At 41.9% G+C, this 26,643-nt stretch overlaps 2 protein-coding genes across 9 annotated transcripts in view; both read left to right on the top strand.

The window, feature by feature from the left end:
- Positions 1-26,643, top strand: part of LOC106576818 (sorbin and SH3 domain-containing protein 1) — a 79,366-nt gene that overhangs the window by 6,152 nt on the left and 46,571 nt on the right. For 6 of the 8 annotated variants that reach the window (XM_082964695.1, XM_082964693.1, XM_082964697.1 and 3 more), the window contains exons 2-8: positions 18,413-18,455; positions 20,204-20,299; positions 23,016-23,138; positions 24,202-24,311; positions 24,627-24,774; positions 25,669-25,841; positions 26,505-26,565. In XM_082964695.1, the coding sequence (XP_082820821.1) occupies positions 20,266-20,299; positions 23,016-23,138; positions 24,202-24,311; positions 24,627-24,774; positions 25,669-25,841; positions 26,505-26,565 (649 nt within the window). In that variant the 5' untranslated portion in view covers positions 18,413-18,455; positions 20,204-20,265. Of the gene's footprint in view, positions 1-136; positions 302-18,412; positions 18,456-20,203; positions 20,300-23,015; positions 23,139-24,201; positions 24,312-24,626; positions 24,775-25,668; positions 25,842-26,504; positions 26,566-26,643 lie in introns of those variants that run through there. The other 2 variants (XM_082964694.1, XM_082964696.1) reach the window with 2 other exon arrangements.
- On the top strand, positions 6,583-9,448 carry LOC106576819 (E3 ubiquitin-protein ligase TRIM35-like). The gene has a single exon (XM_014154259.3). The coding sequence runs from the start codon at positions 7,132-7,134 to the stop codon at positions 8,554-8,556; it is 1,425 nt and encodes a 474-aa protein (XP_014009734.3). The 5' UTR covers positions 6,583-7,131; the 3' UTR covers positions 8,557-9,448.

Here is a 26,643-nt window from a genome sequence, read left to right as displayed (position 1 = left end):
GGGGGCCAAATGTTTTGATATGATCTGCTGCAGTTATTGAGTGGGTGCCACATTCCCAGGAGACATGTGGTGACATGTCCATCTGGGCACGCCTTGTGCTGAAAGCAATCAGAACCCCAGACTCCCTTGTTGGTCTGAGGGTGAAGGGCCCAGTCCATACCACCTCACCCAGTTAGTCTCAGATGTCAGAAGACTGAGGAGAAAGAGATCTTAAAGAGGGTCTGTCCAGAGTCGTAGGCTTGCTGACTATCTGAGAGAGCTTCCTACTCCAGGCTGGTTGATCTGGTTTACAAAGAATCTTGTAAGTAAAGTGTGATCTTTAATGTGATGTATAGAGGGAATTTAGTGTCTAATGGGAAGTGAATCAGAGGACGTGTTTTTCCTGCATGTATACATATTACATTCACAGTAAAATGTCCGCCACAAGAAAGTTGTGTTGGACTCCTCAAATATTACACATGAGTTTGTCACATGACATCTGTCAAGCCTCAGAACAAACAACTTGCTCTGGCTTTGAGGTGATCCTTGATTTTGAAGCTGTGCTGAAGGGAAGGCTACATTTCTGTAGCTATCTGTGCTGTGGAGCCTCAGCGGATGCATATCTACAATGAATATGCGTTTCTCTGTTAGTCCTGAATCACACATTCAGGGAGAGTGAGCTTTCTTTAAAAAGAATTGTACACTTACAGTTGAAGTAGGACATTTACATATACTTCGGTTTGAGTCAATAAAACTCGTTTTTCAACCACTCCACAAATTTCTTATTAACAAACTATAGTTTTGGCAAGTCGGTTAGGACATCGACTTTGTGCATGACACAAGTCATTTTTCCAGCAATTGTTTACAGACAGATTATTTCACTTTTAATTCACTGTATCACAATTCCAGTGGGTCAGAAGTTTCCATACACTAAGTTGACTGTGCCTTTAAACAGCTTGGAAAATTCCAGAAAATGCTTTAGAAGCTTCTGATGGGCTAATTGACATAATTTGAGTCAATTGGAGGTGTACCTGTGGATGTATTTCAAGACCTACCTTCAAACTCAGTGCCTCTTTGTTTGACATCATGGGAAAATCAAAAGAAATCAGCCAAGACCTCAATCCTATAGAACATTTGTGGGCCGAACTGAAAAAGCGTGTGCGAGCAAGGAGGCCTACAAATCTGACTCAGTTACAACAGCTCTGTCAGGAGGAAAGGGCCAAAATTCATCCAACTTATTGTGGGAAGCTTGTGGAAGGCTACCCAAAGCGTTTGACCCAAGTTAAACAATTTAAAGGCAATGCTCCCGAATACTAATTGAGTGTATGTAAAATTCTGATCCATTGGGAATAAAAGATGAAATAAATAATTCTCTCTACTATTATTCTGACATTTCGCATTCTTAAAATAATGTGGTGATCCTAACTGACCTAAGACAGGGATTTTTTACTAAGATTAAATATCAGGAATTGTGGAAAACTGAGTTTAAATGTATTTGGCTAAGGTGTATGTAAACTTCTGACTTCAACTGTATTTGTTATCCTGTCTGGGCAGTATTTTCACGGCCGGATGAAAAACGTACCCAATTTAAACAGGTTACTACTCTGGCCCAGAAACTAGAATATGCATATTATTAGTAGATTTGGATAGAAAACACTCTGAAGTTTCTAAAACTGTTTGAATGGTGTCTGTGAGTATAACAGAACTCATATGGCAGGCAAAACCTGAGAAAAATCCAAGCAGGAAGTGAAACGTCTGGGAATTGGAGTTCTTCTTTTGATTCTCTATCAAAGCTCCAGTGTCTGTGGGGTGACGTTGCACTTCCTAAGGCTTCCATTGGCTGTCTAAAGCCTTCAGTAAGTGGTTTGAGCATTTTCCTGTCACTGGGCAGAGTATAGGAGCTCAGTTACTGAGTGGTCTGCCTGGCAACAAAGGGATTGGATATGCTCGGTCCCGCGAGCGCAACCCTCCTTCTTTTTCTTCTTGAATGAATATGCTATTGTCCGGTTGGAGTATTATCGCAATTTTACGTTAAAAATACCACAAAGAATGATTTTAAACAGCGTTTGACATGCTTCTAAGTACGGTAATGGAACATTTTGACTTTTCGTCTCTCGCTCCGCGCTCGCTATGTCTTTGGATAAGTGATCTGTACGCACGAACAAAACGGAGGTATTTGGACATAAATATGGATTATTTGGAACAAAAACAAAATTTATTGTGGAAGTAGCAGTCCTGGGAGTGCATTCTTATGAAGATCAGCAAAGGTAATACAATATTTCTAATACTAATTCTGAGTTTAGGTTGCCCCGAATTTGGCGGGTGTCTGAATAGCTCGCCGTGATGGCTGAGCTATGTAGTCAGAATATTGAAAAATGTGCTTTCTCCGTAAAGCTATTTTAAAATCTGACACAGCGGTTGCATAAAGGAGTAGTCTATCTATAATTCTTAAAATAATTGTTATGTATTTTGTCAACGTTTATGATGAGTATTTTTGTAAATTGATGTGCACATTCACCGGACGTTTTGGTGGGAATACATTTTCTGAATATCACGCGCCAATGTAAAATGCTGTTTTTGGATATAAATATGAACTTTATCGAACAAAACATACATGTATTGTGTAACATAATGTCCTAGGAGTGTCATCTGATGAAGACCGTCAAAGGTTAGTGCTTCATTTCGCTGTGTTTTGGGTTTTATTGACACATGTCCTTGCTTGGAAAATGGCTGTGTGATTATTTTTGTCTATGTACTCTCCTAACATAATCTAATGTTTTGCTTTCGCTGTAAAGCCTTTTTGAAATCGGACAATGTGGTTAGATTAACGAGAAGTGTAAAATAATCGTATGTTTGAGAAAGTTGAATTATGACATTTTGTTGTTTTTGAATTTTCCGCCCTGATATTTCACTGGCTGTGTCCCGCGTCCCACCTAGCCCATAGAAGTTAACTTCTATGGGCGACAGCCAGTGGAATCGTGTGGCGCGAAATACAAATACCTCAAAAATGCTATAACTTCAATTTCTCAAACATATGACTATTTTACACCATTTTAAAGACAAGACTCTCGTTAATCTAACCACATTGTCCAATTTCAAAAAGGCTTTACAGCGAAAGCAAAACAATAGATTATGTCAGGAGAGTACCCTGCCAAAAATAATCACACAAAAACACCAAAAACGTACCCGATTTAATCTGATGATTACTCCTGCCCAGAAACTAGAATATGCATATAATTATTAGCTTTGGATAGAAAACACTCCAAAGTTTCTAAAACTGTTTGAATGGTGTCTGTGAGTATAACAGAACTCATTTGGCAGGCCAAAACCTGAGAAGATTCCAAACAGGAAGCGCCCTCTCTGACTATTTCTTGGCCTTCTTGATCATCTCTATCCAAAACAGGGGATCTCTGATGTAACGTGACATTTTCTAACGCTCCCATAGGCTCTCAGATGGCGCCAGAACGTTAAATGATGACTTTGCAGGCCATGGCTGAAAAACAGTAGCGCATTTGGAAAGTGGTCGATCTGAGAACAATGAGACTGGGGGCGCGTGCACGAGACGACTCCATGTTTTTATTTTTTCGTCTTTGAACGAAAACAAGGTTTCCCGGTCGGAATATTATCGCTTTTTTACGAGAAAAATTGCATAAAAATTGATTTTAAACAGCGTTTGACATGCTTCGAAGTACGGTAATGGAATATTTAACATTTTTTTTGTCACGAAACGCGCCGGGCGCGTCACCCTTCGTTACCCTTCGGATAGTGTCTTGAACGCACGAACAAAACGCCGCTATTTGGATATAACTATGGATTATTTGGAACCAAACCAACATTTGTTATTTAAGTAGAAGTCCTGGGAGTGCATTCTGACGAAGAACAGCAAAGGTAATCCAATTTTTCTTATAGTAAATCTGAGTTTGGTGAGTACCAAACTTGGTGGGTGTCAAAATAGCTAGCCATGATGGCCAGGCTATCTACTCAGAATATTGCAAAATGTGCTTTCACCGAAAAGCTATTTTAAAATCGGACATAGCGATTGCATAAAGGAGTTATGTATCTATAATTCTTAAAATAATTGTTATGTTTTTTGTGAACGTTTATCGTGAGTAATTTAGTAAATTCACCGGAAGTGTTCGGTCGGAATGCTAGTTCTGAACGTCACATGCTAATGTAAAAAGCTGGTTTTTGATATAAATATGAACTTGATTGAACAAAACATGCATGTATTGTATAACATAATGTCCTAGGAGTGTCATCTGATGAAGATCATCAAAGGTTAGTGCTGCATTTAGCTGTGGTTTTGTTTTTTGTGACATTATATGCTAGCTTGAAAAATGGGTGTCTGATTATTTCTGGCTGGGTACTCTGCTGACATAATCTAATGTTTTGCTTTCGCTGTAAAGCCTTTTTGAAATCGGACAGTGTGGTTAGATAAAGGAGAGTCTTGTCTTTAAAATGGTGTAAAATAGTCATATTTTAGAAAAATTGAAGTTTTGGGATTTTTGAGGAATTTGTAATTCGCGCCACGCCGATCATTGGATATTGGAGCAGGTGTTCCGCTAGCGGAACGTCTAGATGTAAGATTAACTAGCTAACGTTGCCCATGAATGAAAGTTAGACTAACGAGCAAGCATTTTAGCCCGGTAGCCTAGGACAACAAAAAATAAAATGCATGTACTGTATGACAGATTGATAGACCGTTTCGTTAACATGAAAGAGAGGAGGATGGCACTGCCGTTTCTCTACAAGTAGGGTGACATACTGACCACACCGCCCGCGTCATTGCACCCACACGCGCCAACGAGCGTCTGCTTTGACAGGTGCTAAAATAGAACTTGGTTCTATTTGTGACGCTTGAAGCGCTGCAAGTCTCAGCTCTCCCATCTCCTCATTGGTTTTTAGGAGGATATACCCACATGGGTGATTGAAAGATGAACTGAGGTCCACACTCCAATCCAGTAGCTAGCTAAATTGCCACGAATGTTAAATGCTTTTCGACCTGTCCCGAAATTAATATAGTTGGTTCAGAGTTCGTTTTGATATTTCAACCTATGTGTCCTGACCGTGTCTAGTGTGGATGGACAAAATCAACTTGCGCGTGCCGGTCTCGTCAGCATGTGAGTCAACATGTTTTTCTACTTGCACGAACAAACCCACGCACTGTAAGGGTGCGTGCTGGTGGCAGGGAAGTCAGGTGCAGGAGATCGAACTTGGTATAAAACGGAGCAGTATAATAAGTGCTCGAAACTCCGAAAATCTAAATATACAAAATAATACAAATGGGTAAAAAACCCATCGCACACCAGAACATACCTTGCACATAGCTTACAAAACAAACAATCACCGACAAAGACAATGAGGGGGAACAGAGGGTTAAATACACAACATGTAATGAATGGGATTGGAAACAGGTGTGATACAAGACAAGACAAAACCAAAGGAAAATGAAAAGAGGATCAGCAATGGCTAGAAGGTCGGCGACTTTGACCGCCGAACGCCGCCTGAACAAGGAGAGGGACCAACTTCGGCGGAAGTCGGGACACGCACAAACACACACACACACGCACGCAGAAATCAGAACCATGCAAAGCCACATCATATTTAGCTTACGTTGATTGGATTTAATGATTTTTGGTATCTTTTAGTTGTCACTATATTAGACGAAGCAGAGGTGATTTGCTGATGTTGAAGTTGAAATGGTGCTGGAATAGTGGAGGCAGCTGTCATGTTGTATAAAGGATTGGAGACAGGCGCAGGAATTCGTAATAGGGTGTTTAATACTCCACCCAAAAATACAACATGTCATGAAAGGCACGGGGACGAAGCCCAAAACAAACACGTATACAAAAACACAGGGATGTAACCCAAACAAAAGATCGAGGTTAAACCTCTAATAAATACACGGGACAAGACCCGTAATACCAATACACGGGACGAGTTCCAAACTGCCTCAAGAAGCAACTTCAGCACAATAACTGTTAGTCTGGAGCTTCATGAAATGGGTTTCCATGGCCAAGCAGGTGTGGAAGAACTTGACTGGCCTGCACAGAGCCCTGACTTCAACCCCATCGAACACCTTTGAGATGAATTGGAAAGCTGACTACGAGCCAGGCCTAATCGCCCAACATCAGTGCACAACCTCACTAATGCTCTTGTGTTTGAATGGAAGCAAGTCCCCACAGCAATTTTCCAACATCTAGTGGAAGGACTTCCCAGAAGAGTGGAGGCTGTTATAGGAGCAAAGGGGGACAAACTCCATATTAATGCCTATGATTTTGGAATGAGATGTTCGACGAGCAAGGTAGCTAAGGAATTATTAGCAACGTTACCTGCTTAGCTATGCTATTCTAAATCTCTTAAAAAGCACTTGAACACACGCATCACGCATGTTGTATAAACGACTTCACCAACTGGGATATACGAGATTCCGAAGAGCACTTGAAGGCAGCATATGACTGCCATTGATGACATGTTTTTAATGGTATACCATGATATTGTAGTGGCAACCTTGTGTTGCGTAATTGTAAATTGGAGCTAAAGTTTTGTTAATGTCCTGTATTGAAGGACATTAAGGCTTGGGGCAGCAGCGTAGCCTAGTGGTTAGAGTGTTGGACTAGTAACCAAAAGGTTGCAAGATGAAATTCCCGAGCTGACAAGGTACAAATCTGTCGTTCTGCTCCTGAACAAGGCAGTTAACCCACTGTTCCTAGGCCATCATTGAAAATAAGAATTAGTTCTTAACTGATGTGCCTAGTTAAATAAAAATAAATTGAAGAGAGAGCTTGTTCTATTTCTGCAATTTGATAACACACACGTGAGATGTATGCAGACTCCTACTTTGCAGAGAGCTCCACCCCTGTATTATCTGTCAACCAGGAAATAAAGTTCACAACGGAACCACACTGTAGCATGTAGCTATTCAGTAATGCTCGCAACATCTAAATTATTTATTTGCTTTATCTATGGACTTATAATTGTTGGAAATAATCAACATTCAAATAACCATTGAAGATGGTTGAAGAAACAGCATAATCTACTATACACTGCGATTTCCAAGTTCTACTGACCTCACTGCTGTAAGTTTTCAAAAGTGAAAGTAAACCTTAATTCCAGAAGCCATCACAGAAGAGAGACGGTGGTGGTGAGAAAATGGCATCTCAACCTTCCTTCCCAGAGGAGGATCTTTGCTGTACTGTGTGCTGTGACATCTTCAGGGATCCAGTTTTCCTGTCATGTACCCACAGCATCTGCAAAGCCTGTCTAAAGGAATTCTGGAAACAGAAGGGATCTCGAGAATGTCCAATGTGCCGGAAAAGATGTTCAATGGATAACCCCCCATGTAACCTGGCTTTAAAGAACCTGTGTGATGCCTACTTACAGGAGAAAGGTCAGAGATATTCAGCAGGGTCAGAAGTTCATTGCAGTCTGCACAGTGAGAAACTCAAACTGTTCTGTCTGGATGATAAGCAGTCAATTTGTGTAGTGTGCCGGGATTCAAAAAACCATAAAAAGCACGACTGCATCCCCATAGATGAAGCTGCACTGGATCATAAGGAGGAAGTTAAGACTGCACTGAAGCCCCTAAAGGAGATGCTGGAGGTCTTAAATGAAGTTAAACTGACCTGTGATCAAACAGCAGAGCACATTAAGACCCAGGCCCAGCACACAGAGAAGCAGATTAAGGAGGAGTTTGGGAAGCTTCACCAGTTTTTACAGGATGAAGAGGAAGCCAGGATTGCTGCCCTGAGGAAGGAAGAGAAGCAAAAGAGTCAGACGATGACGAAAAAGATTGAAGAGATGAGCAGGGAGATATCATCACTTTCAGACACAATCAGAGCCATAGAGAAAGAGCTGGGAGCCGACGATATCTCATTCCTGCAGAACTTCAAGGCGACGGTCAAAAAAGCAAAGTGCACCCTGTCAAATCCACAGAAGGTTTCAGGATCATTGATCCACGTGGCAAAGTACCTGGGCAACCTGCAGTTCAGAGTCTGGGAGAAGATGCAGGAGATAGTTAAATACACTCCTGTGATTCTGGACCCCAACACTGCCCATCCGCATCTCATCCTGTCCGAGGATCTGATGAGTGTGACATACAGCAAAGACGCACAGCAGCTTCCTGATAACCCAGAGAGGTATGATGACCTCTTTGTGGTCCTGGGCTCTAAGGGCTTTAACTCGGGGACACATAGTTGGGACATTGAGGTTGGAGGAAATAAAGCCTGGGCTCTGGGTGTAGCATTAGAGTCTGTCCAGAGGAAGCAAACGATTGGCTTTAGACATGGATCCTCTGGTGTGCAGTGTAAAGATGGGGAATATACTACACATTCCTTATCGGACGAATGTACTCCATCCACTCCCCTCAAAGTGAGAAAGCCCCAGAGAATCAGAATGCAGCTGAACTGGAAAAAGGGAGAGCTTTCATTTGTTGACCCAGTTGATGACACAGAACTTCACAAATTCACACATCCTTTCAAAGAGAGAGTTTTTCCATACATGTCTACTTTACGTTTTAATCCTCTGAGGATCTTGCCAGGGAAGGTCTCTATATCAATCGATTCCACCTCTGTCTAAACCAGGTGTTAACATGCTGTAAATGAGTCAGTAAAATGTAATCTTATTCGGTAATGGACAGCACTTCTAGCTACTTAAGTCTTTGTGAATACAGGTCTTGATATTATATATATTTTTCTACATGAGTGTGTTTTTTTAAAAATTGTGGGTGACATGGGTTCATGGTTTGCCTGTCAAATCATTGAAAGAAACAAGTACCATTAACCCATGGGGAAATGTGGGACTTAAGAATGCTATAGCATCCAGAGACCCAATAGCTGAAGAAATACGAACATCATGATTTACCTCCCGTAAGGGTGGGGTCCTGCTACTGTAAATATGTTGCATTACTTTTATCGTTATCGGTGGGGATTTACATTGGCTGTGTGTTTTTAAAATGTTTTACATTTTATTTCACCTTTATTTAACCAGGTAGGCCAGTTGAGAACAAGTTCTCATTAACAACTACGACCTGGTCAAGATAATGCAAAGCAGTGCGACACATACAACAACACAGAGTTATAGGACATACATTGTAGATTTGACATCATGACATTGTGACAGTGTGTGGCATTGTTCAAGCCTAATTGATCTATTCACAGTAATACTTATGGTATGCTGGTATTAATATATCCTTAAAAGTTTTTTATTCATTATTTTCTTCTTATATATATATATATATAAACAAATCTGTCCATACTTTATTTAGCACCTGATGTTTATGTCCCAATAAACAGTGCCTTCCTAATAAATTTAAAATAATAAACAGAGCTTTGTGTTTTCATTCTCTTACAAGAGGCAGTAAGAGTTGGCAATGGTTTTTAAGAGATTAATGTTGATGGGAAATGTACAGATTAATGAGTGATCAGTGGCAACCCGTCATTCAGGGCAGATGGGGCACAGCTTTTAAGCTGTTTTGCATGTTTTTTTTACATTAATACATGTCACATATCAGTTTGCAAACAATGTAGAAAATGCATAAAATAATCATTGCTTTCTTGAGTAAGGCGGCTCCAAAACACAGGTGTTTCAGCCTAGCTCAGTACTTTCTGTGTTGACGGGGTAGCCAGCAGAAAATACGGAGTGTAAGGATTGGTAATGTTCTCTAGTTCCACCGTGATTGGGTAATGTTCTCTAGTTGCGCCGTGATTGGCTCAGTGTTCTGTCACTCATAGGGACACTACGTCACCGCCAAATCTAAGGGTAGAGCAAAAAAATTCAAGCCCTTTGGGTGCTGACATGGAGTTACATTAGAAGTGCCCATCCAAGAAAGCTTAAGGTCATTGGCCACAGATAAAATGACGTCAAATCACATTATACAGTGCCTTCGGAGAGTATTCAGACCCCTAGACTTTTCCCACATTTTGTTATGTTACAGCCTTATTCTAAAATTGATTAAAATAAAATAAAATCCTCAGCAATTTGCAAACAATACCCCATAATGACGAAGCAACAACAGTGTTTTAGATTTTTTTGACAATTTATAAAATTAAAAAACAGAAATACCTTAATTATTCAGACCCTTTGCTAAGAGACTCGAAATGGAGCTCAAGTGCATCCTGTGTCCATTGATCATCCTTGATGTTTCTACAATTTTATTGGAGTCCACCTGTGATAAATTCAATTGATTGGTCATGATTTGGAAAGGCACAGTTTTTATTTATTTAACCTTTATTTAACAGTTAAGAACAAATTATTATTTACAGTGACGGCCTACACCGGCCAAACCCTAACCAAGACGACGCTGGGCCAATTGTGCTCTGCCCTATGGGACTCCCGATCATGGCCAGTTGTGATACAGCCCGGGATCAAACCAGGGTCTGTAGTGACGCCTTTAGCACTGTGATACAGTGCCTTAGACCGCTGCGCCACTCGGGAGCCCACCGGGATCCCACATGTCTATATAAGGTCCCACAGTTGACAGTGCATGTCAGAGCAGAAACCAAGCCATGAGGTTGAAGGAATTGTCCGTAGAGCTCCGAGACAGGATAGCGTCGAGGCACATATCTATGGAAGGGTACAAAAAAAATTCTGCAGCATTGAAGATCCCCAAGAACACAGTGGCCTCCAAACGACCACCCCTCATCACTGTCAAACGCTCCCTAAAACACATCAGCAAGCAGGCCTTTCTAATCAACCTGGCCCGGGTATCCTGGAAGGATATTGACCTCATCCCATCAGTAGAGGATGCCTGGTTATTCTTTAAAAGTGCCTTCCTCACCATCTTAAATAAGCATGACCCATTCAAAAAAATGTAGAACCAGGAACAGATATAGCCCTTGGTTCACTCCAGACCTGACTGCCCTTGACCAGCACAAAAACATCCTGTGGCGTATTGCATTAGCATCAAATAGCACCCATGATATGCAACTTTTCAGGGAAGTCAGGAACCAATATACACAAGCAGTTAGGAAAGCTAAGGCTAGCTTTTTCAAACAGAAATTTGCATCTTGTACCACAAACTCAAAAAAAAGTGTTGGGACACTGTAAAGTCCATGGAGAATAAGAGCACCTCCTCCCAGCTGCCCACTGCACTGAGGCTAGGAAACACTGTCACCACTGATAAATCCACGATAATTGCGAATTTCAATAAGCATTTTTCCACGGCTGGCCATGCTTTCCACCTGGCTACCCCTACCCCGGTCAACTGCCCTGCACCCTCCACAGCAACTCACCAAAGCCTCCCACATTTCTCCTTCACCCAAATCCAGATAGCTGATGTTCTGAAAGAGCTGCAAAATCTCGACCCATACAAATCAGCCGGGCTAGACAATCTGGACCCTCTCTTTCTAAAATGATCTGCCAAAATTGTTGCAAACCCTGTTACTAGCCTGTTCAACCTTTCTTTCGTATCATCTGAGATCCCCAAAGATTGGAAAGCTGCCGCGGTCATCTCCCTCTTCAAAGGGGGAGACACTAGACCCAAACTGCTACAGACCTATATCTATCCTACCCTGCCTTTCTAAGGTCTTCGGAAGCCGAATTAACAAACAGATCACCGACCATTTCCAATCCCACTGTACCTTCTCCGCTATGCAATCTGGCTTCCGAGCTGGTCATGGGTGCACCTCAGCCACGCTCAAGGTCCTAAACGATATCATAACTGCCATCGATAAGAGACAATACTGTGCAGCCGTATTCATCGACCTGGCCAAGGCTTTCGACTCTGTCAATCACCACATTCTTATTGGCAGACTCAGCAGCCTTGGTTTCTCAAATGACTGTCTCGCCTGGTTCACCAACTACTTCTCTGATAGAGTTCAGTGTGTCAAATCGGAGGGCCTGTTGTCCAGACCTCTGGCAGTCTCTATGGGGGTGCCACAGGGTTCAATTCTCGATCCCACTCTCTTCTCTGTATACGTCAATGATGTCGCTCTTTCTGCTGGTGATTCTCTGATCCACCTCTACGCAGACAACACCATTATGTATACTTCTGGCCCTTCTTTGGACACTGTGCTAACTAACCTGCAGACGAGCTTCAATGCCATACAACTCTCCTTCTGTGGTCTCCAACTGCTCTTAAATGCAAGTAAAACTAAATGCATGCTCTTCAACCGATCGCTGCCCACAGCTGCCCGCCATCCAGCATCACTACTCTGAACGGTTCTGACCTAGAATATGTGGACAACTACAAATACCTAGGTGTCTGGTTAGACTGTAAACTCTCCTTTCAGACCCACATTAAGCATCTCCAATCCAAAATTAAATCTAGAATCGGCTTCCTATTTCACAAACAAAGCATCCTTCACTCATGCTGCCAAACATACCCTCGTAAAACTGAATCTCCTACCGATCCTCGACTTTGGCAAAATGTAATTTACAAAATAGCCTCCAACACTCTACTCCAAAATTGGATGCAGTCTATCACAGTGCCATCCGTTTTGTCACCAAAGCCCCATATACTACCCACCACTGTGACCTGTACGCTCTCGTTGGCTGGCCCTCGCTTCATACTCGTCGCCAAACCAACTGATTCCATGTCATCTACAAGAATTTCCTAGGTAAAGCCCTACCTTATCCCACTACCCTGGTCACCATAGCAGCACCCGCTCGCAGCACGCGCTCCAGCAGGTATATTTCACTGGTCAACCCCAAAGCCAATTCCTCCTTTGGCCGCCTTTCCTTCCAGTTGTCTGCTGCCAATGACTGGAACGAACTGCAAAAATCGCTGAAGCTGGAGACTCTTATCTCCTTCACTAACTTCAAGCACCAGCTGTCAGAGCAGCTCACAGATCATTGCACCTGTACATAGCTCATCTGTAAATAGCCCATCCAACTACCTCATCCCCATACTGTTATTTATTTATTTATTTTGCTCCTTTGCAGCCCAGTATCTCTACTTGCACATTCATCTTCTGCACATCTATCACTCCAGTGTTTAATTGCGATATCGTAACTACCTCACCACTATGGCCTATTTTATTGCCTTACCTCCCTTATCTTACCTCATTTGCACACACTCTATATATACTTTTTTTTCTACTGTATTATTGACTGTATGTTTGTTTATTCCATGTGTAACTCTGTGTTGTTGTATGTGTCGAACTTCTTTGCTTTATCTCAGGTCGCAGTTGTAAATGAGAACTTGTTCTCAACTAGCCTACCTGGTTAAATAAAGGTGAAATAACAAATAAAATAAAAAAATTCTTAAATGGAAGAAGTTTGGAAACACCAAGACTCTTCCTAGAGCTGGCCGCCTTGCCAAACTGAGCAATATGGGGAGAAGGGCCTTGGTCAGGGAGGTAACCAAGAACCCGATTTTCACTCTGACAGAGCTCTAGAGTTCCTCTGTGGAGATGGGAGAACCTTAAAGAAAGGACAACCATCTCTGCAGCACTCCACCAATCAGGCCTTTATGGTAGAGTGGCCAGACAGAAACCACTCCTCTGTAAAATGCACATGACAGCCCTCTTGGCGTTTACCAAAAGGCACCTAAAGACTCTCAGACCATGGGAAACAAGATTCTCTGGTCTGATAAAACCAAGATTGAACTCTTTGTCCTGAATGCCAAGCGTCACGTCTGGAGGATACCTGGCACCATCACTGCGGTGAAGCATGGTGGTGGCAGCATCATGCTGTGGAGATGTTTTTCAGCTGCAGGTACTGGGAGACTAGTCAGGATCGAGAGAAAGATAAACAGAGCAAAGTACAGAGAGATCCTTGATGAAAACCTGCTCCAGAGCGCTCAGGACCTCAGACTGAGGCTAAGGTTCACCTTTCAACAGGACAGTGACCCTAAGCACACAGCCAAGACAACGCAGGAGTGGCTTCAGGAAAAGTCTCTGAATGTCCTTGAGTGGCCCAGCCAGAGCCTGGACTTGAACCCGATCGAACATCTCTGGAGAGACCAGAAAATAGCTGTGCAGCAACGCTCCCCATCCAACCTGACAGAGCTTGAGAGGATCTGCAGAGAATAATGGGGAAAAACTCCTCAAATACAGGTTTATCTGAATGCACTGTATCTACAGTAGCTTTGATTGGACATCATACTTTCAAAATCTTAGCTAGCAAGCTAGCAGTCATCATCATGAACCAAGTCGACAATCTACTGGCAAATGCTTTTTAATCCTTGTCATATGAAGAGAAATAATGAAGAGGAATTATAGATAGAATGTATCGGTGATCATCGGCCATTGGACAAACGTTGCACAAAATCGCAAATTCAACAATGAGTGGTTTGGAAGGAATCAGTGGTTAACTGCAAGCATTGCAAAGCAATCACTAGCCTGCTATTCAGTGGACTGGGTGTGTGGTATCAAGTCTGGGTTTAAGGGTCTTTTTTCCAAGCTTAAAAGGATAAACATTCAACATTAGCCGTGCCGCCAATCCAGCATGACTTCTGCCACACTGAAACAACTGGAAACTCAGAACTGGGAAATCTCACTCAAGACAACTAGGAACTCTGAAGAAAACGTGCTCCGACTGGGAAAATACATTTGGAATGGTCATCCAACTCGGAATTGTAAGTCGGGAACTCTGGGCTCTTTCTAGACCTCCGACCTGAAGATCACTGACATCATCATGATTCAACCTTGTTTTTTTCAGAGTTCCCAGTTAACTTGAAAGCACCATAAATCCTGAGAATGCCAGACTTTTGATGACCGCACCATCTTCCTGTTCAAGTGAGCACAGCACAACAAGTTGAGTCCAAAAATGTACTGTATGCTGCTGCATAAATGATATGCCAGGGAATATGTATACTGTAGTTTAGAAAGTTATACCAAGTGTATGTTGTGTAGTAAGTTGTTAGTAGCCCATGTGCCTCACCCTAATAATTTGGTTCCTTTACCGCTCTTAATTTCGCCTACTGTTCTGACTTGATGGTGCACTTGTTGCCTATAGCCTGTTTTAGAGAAATGTAATCATTGACTATTGTAAGAGCTTTTGTTGTCTGCTTATATGCCCCTTTTATTTATGCTACGATTATGACTTGGTGTACAGTGAGAATACTGTAAGAACGGCCCATGTTCTGAATTCTGTCGCTGTACATTTCAAAAGTGCTGAACAAATAGTCCTAGCTCACTCATGAATGTCTTAATTGAAATTACGGCTTGCCTCTTATTCGCTTGTCGTCCCCTTATGCCACCATTTTTGCATCTCAATTGTCCGTAGAAACAACATTTGTTTAAGCAAGTCAGCCATATCAGCTATGTTTTTTTTAAAGGCAGTAAATGAATGAATTGTTTCGCTGCCAGACAAAGCTCCGCTGATAACCAGGTGTTGCAGTGGTAAGGTGTTGGGACAGCTTTATGTAGGCCCTAACAGTTTGTGGGAAGAGTTTGTCATCATTATAGTGCAATTAATGTATTGTTTAGTGTTGTGTTGTGTTGTGTTGTGTTGTGTTGTGTAGTGGCTTTTGCTGGCATGCATCTAAAAAAAATATATATATATACTTTGCCCCACCAATATTTACATGCTAAAATCGCCACTGTAAGTGATGAATTCCATGTGGTTACAGACCGAATTGAAAGTTACCTCATTATAGAAATAAATTGAAATTCCTGGACACAGGTTACCTCTGCTAGTTTACTGTCAACATTTCAGTCTGAGACTTTTTTAAAGACCTAAGTATTGGCAGGGTTCATCATAATTTATTTTCAGAAGAATTGTCCATGCACTGATGCTGTCATTCATTGTCTATTGTCAGGTTTCAGCCTCTGTCTCTCTTCCAGACCCAACCCCTCCCCATGTTTAGCTAATGAATGACCAATGACCAGAGGCCACTGAGAGGCGGGAAACAGTTGCCAGGCAGCCACCTCATGGCCTTATAAGTTTATGACCTACAGCAGCCCTCTCATTAGATATCTGAGAGCAGAGAGCAGATACAGTATATAATCATCCAAACAGAATGCCAAAATGAATTTGGTTATGAATGTGGGTTTTGAGTTTCTCAATTTAGCACAGTATCTGTTTGTTCTTCAGTGTGTGTGCCACTGAGCCAAATTGACCTGTATTTGTTAAGGTAAATGAGCTCTAAAGTCATCTCAGATTGTCCAGATCAAGAGAATGTGTATTTAGGTAGAGACTTTAGTACTGGAGGTTTACTTGATTACAGTGTATCTCAGTCTCCTGTTTGTCTTGGCTGGAGCACTGCTGGCTGATGAGCCAGACCTGTCCCCCCACCCTCTCTCTCTGGTCAGACTACTGACGATCTCAGTTTGGAGGCATCTCTCTTCCTAATAAAGACTGAAGCAATCTTTGCCCTGATGTGTTTACCTAGTGTACTGTATGGTGTTAGCTGTTACGTCTTCTCTATTGTCGGCAAGGTAAATGTATGATTCAGTGTTTGAAAACACTTGGGGACGGTTTCCCGGTTACAGATTAAGCCTAGTCCTGGATTTAAAAGTGCTGTCAATGGAAAATCTCCATTGAAAATGATTTTTAGTTCAGGATTAGGCATACTCTATGTCTGGGATACCGGCCCTGTAAATTGACCATCTGTACTGTATCTTTCAATAGATTGTTTTCTGGTTTCTGGTTCCAAAAAATGCTGTTCTGAAGCAAACATAATCTTCACGTCAAATAGTCTTGGAGTGTGTTCAGACTGGTCACGAATTATCACATGTAGTTCTTAAAATGACATCTTAGCTGACCTCTTGTGGACACTTGGGGTCAGGAAATTAGTCTGTTTATTGCACTACTGTAAGAGGAAGAAATGTGTCTCAAAGACATGTAGGTGTTTTATGATCTGGTTGTACCCTTGGGTTTTGTCTGGAAACTCACTCAAATCTCTTTTTAGGCTTCATTTCAGGAGGTTGTCATCGAACCACAACTGTGTGCTGTGGAGAGAGAGAGAGAGAGAGAGAGAGAGAGAGAGAGAGAGAGAGAGAGAGAGAGAGAGAGAGACTGTCTGCGTCTTAACAGAATTCCAGTCTTCTCTACGGCCGGGTAATATAAATGGGAGTGTTCTGAGTGTCTCTTAAATCAGTCCTCAGGGCGATATACAATGGAGGACTCCCTGGAAGTGTTTCACTGCCTCTTTTATGTGGCCTTGGTGTTGTTCTGCATGCTCCAATGATGCAGCTCGGATCAGCATACTGTATGTCCTGTTCTCCTTTCTTTCAACCAGTCCTGGAGGACACATTTAGCTGTCGCACAAGGGACTCGTTTGATGTGTTCCCTTGCATTGAGTATCAATAGCAGCACTGTCTTCAGTGGTAGTACGCATCACTATAGTATTGTTTGTCTACTTAATCATACCGCTGGCCGACTAATGAGGTGAACACCCCTATGTGATGAACACACACCTTCCTTGGCTGCTCATTGTTCTGAGAGAATTGGATATGCAGTTTCACATGTGAAAATCTCACTTTCACATGTGGAATTGCAAGTATATGTATAGCCAAAAACATGGTTAAATCTATAATATTGATTTCATGGATGGTCAGTCCGTGCATCCATAGCGAATCGATGGATTTGAGGGTGGTTGTATCTCTAGCCCCATCCCTCATCTTTTTAGCGAAACTGTGGCGGGGAACACCTTCTTAATGTTTCAATTAAGGATTCCGGCTTTAAACACCTTTTAATAGAGTCATAGAGTTATTGTATGGTGCAATCCTCTATTGAGTGAGTTACTTTTGTGCCATTTAATGTCAAGCAAAACTTCTGAAGTCGAGAACAACATTCTTAGTATTGCAAACAAAAATAATGATATTGAAAGCAAAACATGAACCCAAAAGTATTGATCGCAAAACAAAATATTTTGAGGAAATATTTTCTTCTTTGTGAAAATAGTTTTTGTTTATGATAATGCAGTTTAATAAAATGCTTCCCTCTTTCCTGCAATTTTCCCTATCTTTGGTTACGTTACCCTGGCTTTCTCTGCCTTTTTTTCATTTGCAAGGTTTGGCACATTACTTCCTGCAACATAGCACCCTGCATCGCACTTCTGGTTTGCTTCTGAAGCTAAGCAGAGTCTGTCCTGATCGTTCCCTGAATGGGAGACCAGACGTGGTGAAAAATAAACGTGTAAAAAGAATTATGTGAAACGTCACGTGTCTGAAAACCACATGTCTGACTCGTGAAAATTTGACATGTGAATGATATTTTATGCATCAGTACCAGCAGCACATATTGGCCTACAGTTCGTCATGTTAAAGTGATTCATTCAAGTAATTAAATAAGTATGGTCACTTTCTCCATCCATGTTGGCCTATACAATGTTTGCAAATGTTTTTTTCTTCATCTTCAAATGCATTAATACTTGTTCCCACCATACCCCAGCCTATTCCTGCCAATAAACACACTGCTGCTCAGACTTCCTGCTCTCTCACGATGGCCCTAAAAGAGCTGACCACTATGCTGTAAATTAATACATTTTGCTCAAATCTGCTTCGCTTTACAATAACTCACTCCCTCTGGCTTTCTTTTGTTCCAGGGCTGTCCAACAGAGGGCAGTGTGAGATTTGACCAATCCCACAGTAAGTTTCAGCCACTTCTTTTCCTCATACTGTATCTCTCATTATACTGCATAGCGCCGCTCTGCTTCCAGGAAGTGCACTGTAAGGATGAAGGAGGTCGAAATAGCAAGAATCAGGGCTGTCCAGCAGGTCTCCTATATGGAAGCAGTGCAAATGGTTGGAGGGAGTGGAAATGAAGAAGAAATGGCAGTGGATGCCCCGCAGCCTGCAGAAAATGTTGTTCATCAGTTAACAGATCCAGAAATACTATAGTGAAGAAGGTAGATTGGTTGCGTTTATTACGCGGGTGATACTGTACAGGCCGCCAAACAAACAAGAAGTCAAAGACAATGGATATAGTTGTAAATGCATCTAAAATGTTTTTGGATCTCCAGGGCTTCGTAGCCGAAACATTACAGGGAATATTGTCTGAAGATGTTTTTTCCCTTTCATGCCACAGAGCCTGTAGGGATCTGAGTAGACATTTGAATCTTACTAAAGGAGTAAAAATATATTAAAATATAAGTTTGCGGACCGCCATAATACCATAAAAGAGAAAAATAAGCACAGCTCTGCTGTTGCAGAAGGCTCTAGTGATGTTTAGGATATATGATAATAATGCCTGTTCATTTTGTTGAGTGTAATTGTTTTTATTTAACTAGGCAAGTTGGTTAAGAACAAATTCTTATTTACGGTGACGGCCTACCCCGGCCAAACCCTAACGACGCTGGCCCAATTGTGCACCACCCTATGGGACTCCCAATCACGGCCGGTTGTAATACAGCCTGGAATCAAACCAGGGTCTGTAGTGACGCCTGTAGCACTGAGTTGCAGTGTCTTCGACCGCTGCGCCACTCGGGAGCCCTCACTGATTAAGTTAATTTGTATCATTGCAGCAGCTTACTCATACAGGAAATAGACCTATCAAATGTTACACCACTCTAACCATACATTCCAGTAAATCAGCTAAGCATTGAGAAACAAGCAAAAGCAGTGAACAACAACGAAAGTGCTTATTTATGATGGAGGGCTGACATACAGTAGGCTACATGTTAGCATGGGCAGAGTTTGTGATTGCATGCGTTGGCGGCATTGACAGCTTAGGTGGAGGGGACACATATACTGTATTCACCCACTACTCATCATCAGAGGGAAAGTTGCATGGCAACATGCAAGATTTCATCACAATTCTGTGTGTGATGTAGCTACATGGTTGATATTCCAGCAAAGTAATCATCGACAACGTCTGTTACTGTACACTTGTAGTTCTGTTCTCTGTAGTCAAAAGTACAGTGGCCTACTGTCTTGTATGTTTCCAAAAGTCATTGTTACAGCAGTGTGTCCCTATCTGTCACTATCATCTCCTTCCTGCAATCTGTCATCCAGTTCCACTTTTCTCACTGTGTCAACACTTCTCCTCGCTGTTATCTGTCAACCCGTGGGTGTTATTTATTTCATCAGGATGTCGCGTATGGCGGTAACATACAATGTTAAGTAGTACAGTGTTCATCAGCTAATGTCCCAAAATATGTTGTTATAGAAAAAGAGACAGGTGTACTGTAGCTCTAGTTTGCTGACCATTCCTTGGTGAGGTTCACTTACACCCAGGGGTTCAGTTGAAGTGTGAACCAAAAGACATCCGCCTTGTTTTGCCCCTTAATACATTGAACACCCCTCCCTGCCAATACAACTACCATTCCCAATGTTCACTTTGGAGAATTTGCCCCCAGCTTACACTTGTACACTGTGTCCGTCTGTTGTTTTGGCAGCTCCTCCGGTCCCCTCAGGTCCTCGCTGTGTGTCTGCAGTTAGAATCACCCCTCTGACAAGCATGAAAGGCTCTCCTGATCTGATTCCGTCTGCAGGTGAACACACTCATTAACTCCTCTTCCCCCCCTTCCTCCACTTGTCTCATCTATCTTTCATCAGCCTGAACTCTAGGACACCTTCGACACACTGGATATGCCGAGGAGGATCACTTGTTAACAATCTGCATCCATTTTAAACAACAATAAGCTACTATAGTTTCTCTGCCAGTGTTACAACACAGTTGTACTAATTGGATATAATGACTGACTCAAATCAAATCCATTTTTTTTTTACACATACACATGGTTAGCAGATGTTATTGCGAGTGTAGAGAAATGCTTGGGCTTCTATTTCCGACAGTGCAGCAATATCTAGCAAGTAATAATCTAACAATTCCACAGCAAATACCTAATACACACAAATCTAAGTAAAGGAATGGAATTAAGAATATATAAATATATGGATGAGCAACGTCAGAGCGGCATAGGCTAAGATGCAATAGATAGTATAGAATACAGTATATACACTACCGTTCAAAACTTTGGGGTCACTTAGAAATGTCCTTGTTTTTGAAAGAAAATCTAGTTTTTTTTGTCCATTAAAAAAACATCAAATTGATCAGAAACACAGTGTAGACATTGTTAATGTTGTAAATGACTATTGTAGCTGAAAACGGTAGATTTTTAATGGAATATCTACAGAGGCCCATTATCAGCAACCATCCCTCCTGTGTTCCAATGGCACGTTGTGTTAGCTAATCCAAGTTTATCATTTTAAAAGGCTAATTGATCATTAGAAAATCCTTTTGCAATTATGTTAGCACAGCTGAAATCTAGAAGGCCAGCATCCCGGAGTCGCCTCCTGTCTCGACTTCCGCCGAAGTCGGTCCCTCTCCTTGCTCGGGCGGCGTTCGGCGGTCGACGTCACCGGCCTTCTAGCCTTCTAGCCATCCACCTTTTTCCTTTTGTTTTGTCTTTGTTGTACACACATGGTTTCAATTCCCCAATTACATGTTCATTATTTAACCCTCTGTTTTCCCTATGGTGTTTGTGCGTGTTTGTTCGTTGTTAAGTGGTCGGTATTTCTGTGAGCCGTTGTGTTTCCCAGCATGGAATATATTGTTGGTTTATTTTCGAGTAAAGTTACATTTGTACTCAGTTCTGTGTCCTGCGCCTGACTTCGTCCGACCCGCCACACACTGACACTTGACACCTCTTCACTGTTGACGTTGAGACTGATGTTTTGCGGGTACTATTTAATGAAGCTGCCAAACTAGACACTCTAATGTACTTGTCCTCTTTCTCAGTTGTGTACCGGGGCCTCCCACTCCTCTTTCTATTCTGGTTAGAGCCAGTTTGCGCTGTTCTGTGAAGGGAGTAGTACACAGCGTTATATGAGATCGTCAGTTTCTTGGCAATTTCTCGCATGGAATAGCCTTAATTTCTCAGAACAAGAATAGACTGAGGAGTTTCAGAAGAAAGTCTTTGTTTCTGGCCATTTTGAGCCTGTAATTGAACCTACAAATGCCGATGCTCCAGATACTCAACTAGTCTAAAGAAGGACAGTTTTAATTGCTTCTTTAAATAGCACAACAGTTTTCAGCTGTGCTAACATAATTGCAAAAGGGTTTTCTAATGATCATTTAGCCTTTTAAGATGATGAACTTGGATTAGCTAACACAACGTGCCATTGGAACACAGGAGTGATGGTTGCTGATAATGGGCCCCTGTACGCCTATGTAGATATTCCATAAAAAATCTGCCGTTTCCAGCTACAATAGTCATTTACAACATTAACAATGTCTACACTGCGTTTCTGATCAATTTGATGTTATGTTAATGGACAATTGTTTTTGCTTTTTTTTTCAAAAACAAGGACATTTCTAAGTCACCCCAAAATGTTGAACAGTAGTGTACATATGAGATGAGTAATGAAAGATATGTAAACATGATTAAAGTGGCATTATTAAAGTGACTAGTGTTCCATTTATTAAAGTGGCCAATGATTTCAGCAGCCTCTCTTTGCTAGTGATGGCTGTTTAACAGTCTGATGGCCTTGAGATAGAAGCTGTTTTTCAGTCTCTCGGTCCCAGCTTTGATGCACCTGTACTGACCTCGCCTTCTGGATGGTAGCGTGGTGAACAGGCAGTGGCTCGGGTGGTTGTTGTCCTTGATGATCTTTTTGCCCATCCTGTGACATCGGGTGCTGTAGGTGTCCTGGAGGGGAGATAGTTTGCCCCCGGTGATGCGTTGTGCAGACCGCACCACCCTCTGGAGAACCCTGCGGTTGTGGGCGGTGCAGTTGCCGTACCAGGAGGTGATACAGCTCGACAGGATGCTCTCAATTGTGCATCTGTAGAAATTTGTGAGGGTTTTAGGTGACAAGCCACATTTCTTCAGCCTCCTGAGGTTGAAGAGGCGCTGTTGCGCCTTCTTCACCACACTGTCTGTGTGGGTGGACCATTTCAGTTTGTCTAATGGTGTTAGTGCGTAATTAATTATATGGATGAGGGGAGTATTAAAGTGTTGGCCTGGATTTGACATTTACATTCTATTTTTATAATTTGGGGCGTGAAGTAACATGGATTCCCTCAGGACCCGAGGCAATAGAACTATGTCTCATGGTGATTATTGAAGCTCACTCTGAGAATAGAGTCAAACAATGTGTGTCTGTGAGGATGTTTCACACATCTTTTGCCTCTGAACAATGAGTGACTGTGAAGATCAAATGAAAGTCTGGTGCTAACATCATTGTGTGTACCTGTCTATCTAGCTATAGAGCTGGACCCTACAAGGGTGTGTAAAGGGAAGGGGGTCGTGACTCTGAGGGCCACTCTGGTCCACATAGACGACGAGGACTGCGTCAGTGAAGAATCGAATGTTGACACAGCACCAAGTAAGTCAAAGAGAATGCTGAAGCTGCTCTCTAAAATCTTAGATTTTACAGCATATGTACATATGTGCAGTATATCTAATATCTCTGTTATTATGTAGAGTTTTCCTTCTAATACAGAGTCGAGTGAAATGCCAGCATAGCTCTGTGAAAGGGACAAGTTAGAGGCCAGATGTATAGCTGGAGTAATATAGCTGATGAGGCAAACTGGAAGGAAATGTTCCCGTTAACAAAATAGCACATTGTAATATCTTATGTCATAGTATGAATCACTAGCAATAATGACTATTTAGTCATTTGTTTTGCTATCTTGATGCATATGGAGGAAAATCCCCTGTATTGCCAAGCTTTTCTGTTCACAGAAGTCTTAAAATCCTTGAGATACTGTACTTCAAGTACAGCTGGATTCACTTGTGCACATATTTCTGTTGTTTTGATATTAAAGTGAGATAACTTGTCACATTTGAAAGTGTGTTTATATTTGGTTGCCCAGCACAACAGAGAATCGTTGACAATGATTGCTCATATTTTCCTGTGTTTTGTCAAAAAAAAAACGTTCGTTTGGACCTGCCCACGCTGCACTTTGGAAACAGGGCCTTGACTGTGAACTTGTTTGTTGCATTCAGCACGTTACAACTGGGCTTTAAACTGCCCAAGGCTTTGGGGGAGATGCTTTAATTGTTGGTGAGACTGAATATAAAGGCCATTGGAACAAACAGCCTTTACAGACCACTGAATAGGCGCCTTGTTCTGATGACAAAGTTCACAGATTGTGGGAGAATCATTGGGTTTCTTTCTCCATGGAGATATTAGCATCTCTGTCCGGGAAAAAGCGCTATAGGAAGCGTTTGGTCACCGCAAGATCAGCCAGAGATTTATTCAATTGAGGATGAATTGTTTCCTGTTTGTAGTTTAGTGTTAATCTCTGAAACGTGTTAATTGCCAAGAGACAAAGATTGCCAAGAGTACAGTGGTTTGTTTGTGTATCTTTCAGTATTGTTAGGTTTCTGGTCGTCTTGCACTGTTATTCACTGGCCAAACTGAGATTGTTTTGGGATCATTTCAGGTGGTTGGATCGGCCAGATCAATGGAGACAGCTCTCAAACGGGATTGGCTGATGGAGGCTTCCACGACATCACAGCTGATTTGCCTACAGTCAACAGAACTCAAGCCCAGGTGCGTTTTCATCTAACATTTTTGTTAATTGCCCCTATTTTGGGCATTTATGGGATAATACATTTGATAATTGCATGCTTGTTTTAATGTGAATAAAACCACATTTCAGTGTGATTTAAATAGCCGTATTTGGTGTATTTTTGCTGTTTATTATGTGTCAATTGAAGTTATTGCCTAAAAGCTGTGTTTTTCTTAGCAAACCAGAATATGTTCCTGCTCAACTACTCTCAACTACTCCAGTTTATTATTATTATCAAAAATGTATATATAATAGAGGAACAGCATCACTCACAAGTGTTATTCACTCATTACCAGGGAAGTTCACCTTTGAAGACAGAAGAACCCCAGATTCCTGCCTCTTTTGACATTCAGAACTATATATCGTCGACAAAGGCCACCTCTGCCTACCCATCCACCACTAACACTGTCAACCCAACCATAGTTCTGCTACAACACAACAGAGGTAAGCACCCCTGATTCTGGGTAGTTCCGTATGTGGGTTACGGATGAAATTGCCATGAAATCCGTTGACCACACTGTGAAGTGTGGACTAAATTCTGAATGTATGTGTCTGGAATAGAGAGTCAAGTGACACTGGCTGGAAGGCTGATTGGGCTTTTACTGTATGTTTGCCAGCATGGATTGACCAGCTCAAAGCAGCTCAGACTTGACCCCTTTGATTAGCATTGTTTCATTGTCCTTTGTCCATCTCTGTCCTCTCCTCACAACAGAGCAACAAAAGCAGCTTTCTAATATGGAAGGTATGCGCTGGGGTCTTGTGTCTTGTCCGCTGCTTCCTCTTTTCAATCTTAGTTCCTGCTGCTGGCTGGACAGCATTTAGTTTCATTACCTGATAATATGGTCGATTTAGCTAATTTGTTGGTTGAAAATCGTCCCTACCTGTTTCAGTCCATTTTCTTCTGTGTAGTGTCGAATGAGCAGGATCCATCTACTACCTTCACCCTTTACTGCCTGAACGGTGCCTAAATATGTTTGCTGTCAGCCTCATGTCGGCCCAATGTGACGTGTTTTCATGCTCCTGCTCTGAGATAGTGGACCATTTCTCATACTTACATAAGAAGAGTACTTCCTAACAATACCAAGCTATCTTATAAATTACTGCACTTATTATATGTTTTGGGGGGGGTTACATTTTTCATTGTAAAGCATTTTGTAATTAGTTATCTCAATTGCTGTGGTATTTTTGTGGCATCTGTTTATCATGTTTTACCATTGAAATGACTCTATATCGTTTGCATAGTCTGCTTGTGGATCATATGGGGTACGTAGAGCTATTTGCCAGGACAGATTTTGACTGGTAGGACCCACTGTAGCACTTCTCTTCCCTTTGACACAGCAATGTTGGCATTTTCAGACCCCACCCCAGAGAGGGACAAATCGCCTGATCCAGGACCTGTAGTTGGAACAGAGAGAGAACTGAGACAACACCCAGATATGGACGGCAAGAGGATGAGGTACTCTCAATCCCATATCTTGGGCCCACTGAACCAGCCCATCGTGCCAGTACGGGTAAGAAAACAATATGAAGTTACTGTATAAAGAGAGGAGAGTAGCCTGCCTGGTCCCAGATCTGTTTGAGCTGTATAGCCAACTCCTATGGTCGTGGTCATGCCAAACAATGACTACAACCATAGGAGTTAGTTATACAGCACAAACAGATCTGGAATCAGGCTAAGAAGACACACCTATGAGTGTACAGTCCAGATGTTATGAGTTGTGCGTAATAGTGTAAGTTCCTTTCTTTTTCTTGTGCCTTTTTTAAATAATCTGTAGCCTTTTAATTCTTTTTTTATTTAACCTTTATTTAACTAGGCAAGTCAGGTAAGAACAAATTCTTATTTACATTGACGGCCTACCCCAGCCAAACCCTAACCCGGACGACGCTGGGCCAATTGTGCAGCACCCTATGGGACTCCCAATCATTGTGATACAGCCTGAAATCAAACCAGGGTCTGTAGTGACGCCTCTAGCACTGAACTGCAGTGCCTTAGACAGCTGTGCCACTCGGGAGCCCCCTTCACAGGGCATTTTTCATTTAATGCTTAGCTAGGGAGTACAGTGGTGAAAAAACGATATGAATGGATTGCCAAATGCCAGTCCATTTATATATTTTTGTCAGAACCCCTGTTTGTTTTTAAATATGTTAAAAAACATGAATATGTTTTTTTTCAGAACACAGATAAGTCCAAGGACTGGTACAAGAACATGTTTAAAAAGATACACAGAATTCCAGGTAAGGGGATCATGACAAATATCGAACTCACTGTTCTCATGTGTGGGTTTGATTTGATGTTGACCCACGTGTCTGTTG

Source organism: Salmo salar, chromosome 18, assembly GCF_965601325.2.
Source record: "Salmo salar chromosome 18, fSalSal1, whole genome shotgun sequence".
NCBI classification, from domain to species: domain Eukaryota; kingdom Metazoa; phylum Chordata; class Actinopteri; order Salmoniformes; family Salmonidae; genus Salmo; species Salmo salar.
The sequence above is the reverse complement of the archived record's forward strand: the minus strand, read 5'-3'. Positions and strand labels throughout refer to the sequence as shown.